The 9830-nt window shown below is 40.3% G+C and overlaps 1 protein-coding gene across 1 annotated transcript; it reads right to left on the bottom strand.

Annotated features, from left to right (window-relative positions):
- Window positions 1-5542: 5542 nt before the first annotated feature.
- Window positions 5543-8183, bottom strand: nkx3-2 (NK3 homeobox 2). Its single transcript, XM_062394007.1, has 2 exons — window positions 7589-8183; window positions 5543-6842 (listed from the first exon to the last, which is right to left on the bottom strand). The coding sequence occupies exons 1-2, from the start codon at window positions 7959-7961 to the stop codon at window positions 6418-6420; spliced, it is 798 nt and encodes a 265-aa protein (XP_062249991.1). The 5' UTR covers window positions 7962-8183; the 3' UTR covers window positions 5543-6417.
- Between the last annotated feature and the right edge of the window lie 1647 nt (window positions 8184-9830).

Below are 9830 nucleotides of genomic sequence, written 5' to 3'. Positions count from 1 at the left end.
ATGCAAATATACTACATACTGTTTAATAAGCTGTTGTATTCTCCTGTATATTTTTACTCAACCACACTCCAGAGGGAAGTATTATATCTCTTTATTTTCATAAATATACAACATCTACTACAGCTTTAGGTGCAATTTACACTCAGTGAATATTATCAGCTTATATAATAATATGTATTGTTAGTATCAGGAGCTCTGCCTCAATCCCCTGCAACAACACAATGCTGTTTATGTGTTATTATTTCTTTATTCAGCATTAGCAATAATCTTGAAACTTATATTCTGTGATTCCTGGAAGTGATATAGGTGGATTAACGACACCAGGGGTCCTAAGGCCTAAATAAGCATGTTTTGGTGAGCCTCACTTTGCATGAATGTGTCATTATTTTCTCAGACACTCAGAAACCATTTAGTACAGTAGGATGAAACCATTAATCGACTCAAAGAAAATACAGAATTTTTCTGTAAAATTCCATAAATCCACTGTTAACAGCTCATTTAAATAATACAAAATATAAGTTTTTGCTATTTTTCTTTTTGTTTACGATATAGACACATATTACTCCTGTTATGATAGTTAATCCAACCTTTTAGAGAGTTGTGACAAAAGAGCAGTTTTACTGATATTTTATACAATGATCAATCAGTCAGTTATTAAAGATGCATTGTTGATAAAAGCACCTGTTGGTTGCAGCAGTAAAGTCCTTGAAGACAATGTTAACTGAGGTTCTGTGTGTGAATTAACTGACACAAGGTCAGACATTTGATCAAATACGAGTGAACAAAATACTCTACAACAATTTAGTTTATAAACCCAAATGAGCCTGAGTCCCTTTACAAGATGATGGAGAATGGGGGGGACCTGTTTTATTTTCAATTTGACCTCAGTGTTGCAGATCTCAAACTTTGTGATTAATGATATAATGTAGACAGAGATGGTGTCGACTGAATATGAGGTGTTACTTGCACATGATATCATTGCATTCAAACCTAAATATACATATATTCTGTTTGTGTGCTTTATCTGGAATTTCCACTGCTGAATATACAATATATATTGATATAGCCCATCTATTAAAAAAACGTACACATGCACATGTCTTCTTGTGCACATTGAACTGTAGGTTGAATCAAACTGTAAAGGCCTCTCTGGGGTGAGCCGACTACGATGTCTATCATTTTGGTTCACCTGAATAAAAACACTGATCTCAGTTATTAAACTGTCAAGTCTGAAGAGAACCTACAAACACATTGAAGTATTTTTTTCTTTTTGCCCGTAAACCACTTTTAACCACCATAGACAACTATTTAAATCTCAACATTATTCCTGAGGAGACCTGCTCACAGACGGTCATATGTCCCTTTTCCACTGCTCAGTTCACAGCAGACAGAGTCTCAGACCGACACAGTTCAGAGAAATTCCTCAGCGGCTGTGTAATGTGATTGCTCCAGATGACACACTGATGGATTTCCAAAAAGAAGGCTGAGTTATATCATTTATTACAAAATAGAGGATTTTAAACACAGTTATTCTGTGAGGTTTCTCTCTGGTTTATTTGTGAATTATCCCTCATTAGTTCAAGAATAAACTCTTAATACAAACACGTGCAAAAGAAATGTTGCTTTGTTCATAACTTCTTTAATTGTTGTGCATGTTTTTTGTTAGTTTTTTATGTTTCGAGTTCATGAGCATGCATACAAATATTCACCAAAACTATTCTGTACTGTAAATAAAATAAATTATAATAAAACAATTAAGTTTGAATCACCAGGAATAGCCTTTGTGGCACCAGGTTGAAGTCTTATTAAACTTAAATCGGTTACAAAGGAGGATAACAACACTACATTCTGCACAATAACATTCTGCAACTAAAATCTACAACCTGTGGAATTTGATTTAAAAAAAGGTTTTTCAAGGAAAATATACAACTGTTTCTCTGTGTGTGTGTTGTCGAGTATGTGCACATAAAAAAGAAAATGAATGTGTTTCCGCTCGTTTCAAATTAGAGAGTTGGAGAGTTAGTTCTCCTACGTTTATGTCTTATTATTGTATCTCAGTCACATTTCCTGAGAAAATCAATGGTGTTGTTTCAACAAAGCAGAGGCTGAATGACGGTGCTCGTCTTTCACACGGTGCAGGGGGGGGGGGGGGGGGGTGGATGTGTCGCTGGGACGGTCATGGGGGACGAGGAGGAATTTGCACCTGGGCCCCAGTGAAGCAGGTGGAAGTCTCTGTCAGGTCAGTTTCACTGAGTCCTGCAAAATGCTCATGGGGGTGTGATTGACAGCCTCCAAACCGGAAGTCTGATAGTGTCTTGAGAAACTGCTGTGGAGACTGATCAAGATGATGAGACTTTACCACTAAAGATGGTTTGTGGATAAATTCTACTCCTTGTGGGTTGGTTGCGATAAGTGAATAAAATGTATCCTGCAAACTGCTCCTCTAAAATAAGTTTAACTTTTCTATTGGGAAAAAGGGATTTAACACAAATTAATGAATCAATAAGCGAAGAAGGGAGAAAATGTGGGAATGTTTATCGTAATAAACTTCACGAAAGATCCACTAAAATGCACAGAAATAAACGAAAATAAAAAACATCCTCATGTAACTTGAGATTGGTTAGTTTATATATTTTGTTACTTGGGATGAAATCGTGATTTTCTTTTAAATAACATCATTTAAAGCTCGACTGAACCCAGATATTCAATTGAACCATGTGGGGTTTTTCCATTTGCAAAGCTTCACTGCTTCAAACATTAATGAATAACATTCATGCAAGTCAAAAAAGCCACATGCAGGTTCACAGAAAACGGGACAAAAAGAAGAGCATTATTCACCATGTAGCCTAAATATATTTATAAATTATGGCACAAAATAGATCAAACTACACGTAACTTCTATTTTATTGCTTTAAAATAAATTGCAATTGTTGTTTTAGCCTACTACACACAACCAGGTTGATAAAACGCAAAGCATACATAATTTAAAATATTAAATCCTTAAAACTATTGAATTTATTGATTGTTAAAATATGCCATTTCATCCAGTCTATAAATAAAAAGGTGTAATGTGGAGTGACCCTGTCGCTTGTGTATTTAACTTGTTTCGTGTTCGGGACTGTCACAATAAAAAATAAAGAAATGTTTCGTTCAGAAGTTATTCCAACAGGTTGATTTGTACCAACACTAAAAAACTAATTTATCACGGGAACGAGATTTAACAACTAGTTAAGTGGATCGTTTAACAGTGTAATTTGGTGGTGAACCGTTAACTCCTGCTGTGTTGTGACATTTAAAGGAAACGAGTGTATTTTAAAACCATTCACTTCCCCACATTTTCTTGTGGTTTCTGCGCCACAAAGCAGACGCAGATCCAGAGGAGCTCGGCAGCGCCATGCGCATATTCAGTCTGAGACTTGAACCCTAATGGTGTTCGGTCCTTTTAAGTCGCGCTAAATTATGCTCAGTTCAACTCAGTCTAATAATATCTATTAAATGTCAATTTTCTGTCATCCATCCTGTAACCGGATACAAACCAACAACTGCAACAACGGAGTCTGTGCAAATGAAAGTAATTACAGCTCAGTACAAAGGTCAAGAGCAGAACTGTCCCTGACTCAGTTCGGGTCAGACCTCGTCTACGTAGAGATGATAATAATCCGCCTACAACAAGAAAACCCAAATAACAAAGAAATCATGAACGTTTGTTTGGATTTCTCCTCGGTCAATGTCAATTCCGGCGATTTCAACTCCACGTTCTCCTTTTCCGGCAAAAACAGCCTTTAAAAAAACTAGAATTGTAACTTTCCTCCTGATATTTAAAAAGGCAAGAGATAAAAAATAGATGTTTACCTTTGGATAAGAAAATGAACTTGCTTACGTGCGTAAACCTCCTTGTAAGTGCGTACTTTTGCTCATAAGGTTCATAAAAAATACACATTATGTGGAGGTGTACCCGTTATCTATATTTTTCAGTTCACAAATACAATGTATTCAAAACCAAATTTGCAAATTAAATTGTGCGTTTCCCATGCAATAAACGTGAAGTCGAACAAATCACGCCGCTGGAATGGGGTTAATGCACAACCGATGAGGGTATTTGTATTTCAACAAACGCAGGTTGAGAGGAAAAACAGCCGCGATATGTCTCTGTATATCAGATGTCTCCACATGCAGGTATGAAAGGAAGTCATGTGGGACGGTCCACTCCTTAGTCCTTTCAGCTCCAGAGAAGACAATGAGGAGCATCACTGCCGCTGGAGATGGCCTCGCGTGGCCTATATATACCTGCATCGAGCAAATCAGATTTTAGGACAAACAGGCGCCTTCGTGAATGTCTGTACCATTTAGGGTTAAATATGATGGGGCGTGGATCAACCAAATCCCGAACTATGCCAGAGTGTTGGTGCGTATTGGTGCGTAAAGCCGCCTGTGCGCACAAGCACAATGTCATTACGCAGCGCTGGCAGCTCTGAAATACAGAGGTGTTCCCATCTGGGTCCCAGGATGTGACTCAGTGAGCTGACATGTGCTGTGATAATCTGTGACCGTGTCTAAGAAATCACCAAATAGAGATTTAATCTCCTCCTCTTCATACTAATCAGTAAATCGTAGATCTATTGCACAGGCACACCTTTTTACTCCTGATTTACAGTATCCGTGTACGTGTGTGAGGAGTGTAGGTATTTCATAAGGCTGGAGATGGATGGCTGATGTGCGGCAGCTCCCCACTGACCCCGATTTAACACTCAGGCTGCTACTGCACACATAATAACACCGAATGGTTCAGCTACTCCCGAAATACTTCAACTTCAGCGTTGGGCCCAAAATGATCAAGACAAGCTACAGGAAAACGTTCCTGTCTGTAAATACCACAAAATGAGAAACCGTGTTTTCCGTCTTTGGTTTGAATGTAGGCGCAGTGACACGGGCCTCCTTAACCCCGGAATACTCCTCTCCTTGTGTTGACATGCAGCGCTAAAGGTAGCTGTCAGTTCACACTGTCCGAGAATCACACCGCTATTCATCATTCTTTGACAGGTGTTGTTCAGGAGGAAAGTCCTGGTGGCCCAGGGGATCAATACGCGGTCTCATAATGGCAGTGAAATTAAAGACATTGAATCACAAAAAATAATGAGTCTTCCTAGTAACGTTCAAATTCAATGGGTAAATACGTTTCTTAAAGACCAATTACATTTAGTTTCAGTTTCCTTTGTGATCTCATTCCTCAGAAAAGTTTTCATAAATCGGTTTTGCCAATGATAAGTCATATTCTCAGTTTGTTTCAACTAAAATGACTAAAAGGCAGGAGAAGATGCGCCACATGCAGGTTTAAAACCCGTTTGAATCGCTAACCATCGAGGTTTTACGCGATAAGGGCAAGAAAAAGCAATAAATGATTAGTAATTGTGTTTGCGTGCAGTTGTCACTATAACTTAATTTGCAAACCATCGCTGCGTAAAATAAGAAAATATGTTCAGTTTATAATTATTTACCGTTTTATTGGTGTTATTAAAATATTTCTGTCCGTGTCCCAGTATTACACATCATAGTAAAATCCTTAAAATAAAATTGCATCCAGGTAAAATTAATGCCTGATATGTTTTTAATGTTTTTTTTTCGATCTAAACAGTCATTTAACACGAGTTACATGTTCATGTACATTTCATCAAAAGGAGGTTGGTGTGTTTACTGCCACACGAACACTTTCAGGCCAGCAACACAACAAACTGCCTCTTCTCAGTCTGACACTGTACATGTCCAATAATGTTTCTTACATTGAAATAATGTAACGTATATGATGAAAAGTGCTGAAATATCTTACCTTTACAAACACAGCAAGAAAAACAAACACACACACACACACACACATCCCACACAATCTGTAACAGAGACAGTTTCTTTGAAAAGTCAATGGAATATGTCGATTTCCAATCACTGCAGAGGTAGGAAGGCGCATGTAAAATATAAACCAGCATCAGGGGACGTTTTTCAGTCTGTTTAGGCCTCCGGGTCCTAAAGTGGGGTGTTCAGAGGTCCTCGAGGGGCTCCCGGGCACAGAGAGGAATACGTTACTGTTATTACTGTGTCACTCCTTAGAGGTTCACATACAAACATTTAATAAAGACGTCCAGTCTCCCTGCTCCCCCACAGCTGAGACACTAAAAGCCCTAAAAAGTGAAAAGATCTTCTTTAACAGGGTTCCTCCTCCTTACTAAAAAATAATAAGGAGTCTTTTAAAAGTATTTGAGGATGTGGAAGATGTTGGGGAAGCCCTGGTCTGGCCTGGACAGCACGACGAGCCGGTTCAATCAGACAATTCTCCTCCTCTTGTCAGGAAAAATAGTTTAGTTGTTGTTTTTTTGCTCCCGGGAAATCAAACAGTCAAATAAAACAATAAATACAGTCACCGAGCTGTCACTGGTTCCCCGCGCACGCAGAGAGTGTCCACGCAGGGAGGCAGTAGGCGTAGGGGTAATAGTAGGACGGCTGCAGGGAGAGCAGCGGGGGCCGCAGGATCTCTCCCGGGCTGTACTGTCTCTGGTCGTCCCGCACCAGAACTTTCACCGCCACCTTCTTGGCCGCCGGGGTAGACGCCATCAGGTCTGCGGCCATCTGGCGACGCTTCGTCTTGTACCGACGATTCTGGAACCAGATCTTGACCTGGGTCTCTGTGAGCTTCAGGGAGGCCGCCAGGTCCGCCCGCTCCGGCCCGGACAGGTACCTCTGGTGGTTGAAGCGGCGCTCCAGCTCGAAGACCTGCGCATGGGAGAAGGCGGCTCTGGAGCGCTTCTTCCGCTGTTTGGGTTGATCAAGGCTCTTTTCGTCCAGGGTGCTGGAGTCTGTGGAGAGGGAGGCACAGAGACAGGGCACACAAGTCAATACCTGTATTTGTCTCATATTCTGAAACAACTGGAATCACATGTGTTAATCAGGTGATGGATGTTTTTAAACAAAAAGTTAAAATGAAAGTAAAGTAGGGACATGCACGGTTTCTATTTTCCATGTTAGCTCCTTGCTGTGAATAAATCATGTTAGATTTTCTTTATGCGGATGTATGCTGTTTTTAAATAAAACATTAACTCCTTCAGATCTATCAAATTTGCTACAGGACTGAAGATAACAACTTTTAAAGTTATTTTTGTTTTAAACTGGCTTCAATCATCTTTGTTTACAACTTAAATCCAATGATAAATCTGCTCAATGTAGCATTAGTTAGATTACAACGGTAATGACATCTTATAAATGCTTATAAACACTTGTGGTATATGAACAAACCCAGGGAATCCACTAATAAGTGTGCGTAAAAGTTGAACAGTTTGTGCGTAAAAGTTGAACAGTCTGTGCGTAAAAGTTAGCAGGATGAGGATGAGTTTGGCCAACAGGCCTGATACGCTACGAAAACACAATCACTGCACTCGATGATCCAACACAAGTGTACCAGCAGTTTAAAACATCAGCATTAAAGGAGCGTGAGGCTCTTTAACTCAAACTTTGATTACGTCATTGTGGTTTTGGTCAAATCCAAGAATCGCGGTGTATTTTTACTTTGTGTACAGCTGCATGTGGGTCTTTCTGTCTTACTCACCGGTGGCATTGTTGGGTTCACTGTCACTCTTTGCGTTTTCCGCAGCTGCAGACTCCTGGTCCGTCTCCTCCTGCATACTTTCCTCCGGCACGTCAGACGCTGCGTCCCCGTCCTTCTCCGACTTGCACGCGGCCGGAGTCTTGCTGTCGTTGTCGTCGCTGAGTCCCGAGTCTGAGTCGTAACTTTTCTGGTCCGTCGGCTCACAAGTTTCCCCGTCGTCCCTCCTCGAGCCACCGTTCATCTCCCCAAATATTTTCCAGCACGTCGTCTTGGAGAAGCACATGTCCAAATCTGGCAAGTGTCGGCTGTCGTCCTTTTTGTTCAGGATGGCTTGGATCGAGAAAGGCATCAGCGAGTTGCCACGAACGGCCATTTTCACTAATGCCAAAAAACAAAGTTTGCTCGGTGTTGAAGTTGAGTGATTAACCAGCCCGGATAATGGAGTAAATGTCAGTTCATCCACATTTTAAACTACTTCCTCAGTGGAGCTCTGCTGTTGCTTGACTTGTTTCCCCCTCTGGAGCTGGTTCCTGGTCGCATCCCCGCGGGAGAAGTCGTGGAAAAGTTTCTGCTACATCCGCAGGCACGATGCTGCTGCTCCGTACAGCTCTGCCATCAGCCCGGGCTCGCTCCAGTCTCTGGCTCTTTTCACCCAATGTTTTTAACGTCCACCCTCACCTGTGACTGACAGGCACTCCTCGAAGTCTCCCATTGGCCCGGAGAGGAGGAAAGCTCGTTCACCATTGGCCACTGTAAACTACGTCATGCCACTTTCAACCGGGTGGGAAAAAGTTGAAGGAAAGTTTGGTGGACGCTTTTCACAGGAGGCAAAAACTGACATGAAGTTTGCAACAACACATGTGTATTTCAACGGAAACAGCCCCAAAACCGGAGAGCAATCTGCGGGACTTGTGACAATAAACCTGTTTATTTTATTTGTTTAATTTGTAAGTATTTGAGGATTAATGTGAAGGATTTTTATCCTGTAGTCTAGTCTGTAAAAAAGACGTCGTCCCGTGCGTAAAAGTCTGGGATCTCTAGAAAGCACATTGGCTGCAGCACCAGTCGAATATAAATGTTAAAGTATTGTCTCCTATTTTCTCTGCAACACCCGAATGCAGCATCAGGACAATAAATTATCCGGATTTGTCACTTTTTTTAAAGTTAACCCTTTAGCATCCAATCAGGTCTGCTGGGAGTCTGGCGCGTAAAGGTCACTTTTAACCTTTGCATTTCAGGTTCTGACCCACGCGTGTCAGATTGTTCGCAATTCTCTCACGTTTTGTCCGATCTGCACATCCTCGTCTCTTCCTCGACCTGCATCATGGATCACCATGACCAGGTAGGCCTCAACTTGTGCGGAAAACCAATTTCAACGCATACACAACCCACTCCACGAGATAAAAGTAGAAATTGACGCACTATTGCCTCTATTAAGCAGTGTTTCATTAAACGATGAATATATCTTAGAACAGGTTAGTGTCATTGTCTGAGTAGATCCGATTGTGCAAAGCCCAAGAAACACTGACAGCTATTTCAGAAAATAAATAAGTAAGTGTCACTATAAAACAACTGAAAACCCCTTATTAAAAAGGTCGATTTTCACATTACACTTCTCATAATAAATTCTGTCACCTTTTGCATCATAAAATTGAATCTTGTTTGTTTTCGTTTTTGACGTTGACCATTTTTTTTTGTAGGAAAGTACGATGATTCAACAAAGATATAATATATATAGAGATATTACTATAATAGAGTTATATTGTGTCACTGCAGCTGTGTGTGTGAGGAAGTGGAAAAACATCTGTGGCTGCAGATGTGGATTGTGACCCATGCCGTCGCGTGTGCACGCTGCAGGACGCACAGGTTTCTCTGCAGCCTCACATCACACATCCTCAATATCCTGCACACTTATAAAGTTTAGAGTTTTTGAAAATGTAGATTTCTGTAAGTATTAGTTTAACTAGCCCCGACAAAGTAGTACTGAGAACCTAAGCTTTTATTGGAAGTTTGAAACGGTATTAAAAAGTCTGAAATAAATAAAATAAAAGACTATCCTGCTGCATCAATTAAAATGTAAATATTGTTTAAACAATTATTATAATTATTGATTATTATTATAGCTATCATAATTTCGTATCCTAAATGAAAAATGTGTCCTTATTTTGACTTCAAGAAATAAAAAAAATAGCTGACTTTTATTATCTGGTTTTCTTTAGTTTAGTCGTTTCAGTGTCAGTGC

Source organism: Platichthys flesus, chromosome 8 (assembly GCF_949316205.1).
Source record: "Platichthys flesus chromosome 8, fPlaFle2.1, whole genome shotgun sequence".
Classification (NCBI taxonomy): Eukaryota; Metazoa; Chordata; class Actinopteri; order Pleuronectiformes; family Pleuronectidae; genus Platichthys; species Platichthys flesus.
This window is presented reverse-complemented; position numbering and strand designations above follow the sequence as displayed.

What these genes read in the sequence shown, in the direction of transcription:
- nkx3-2 (XM_062394007.1), bottom strand. Translation starts at nt 7,961, where the DNA reads ATGGCCGTTCGTGGCAACTCGCTGATGCCTTTCTCGATCCAAGCCATC. An exon ending in TGAACCCAACAATGCCACCG is followed by an intron (nt 6,843 to 7,588) that starts GTGAGTAAGACA and finishes CCCTCTCCACAG; the next exon opens with ACTCCAGCACCCTGGACGAA.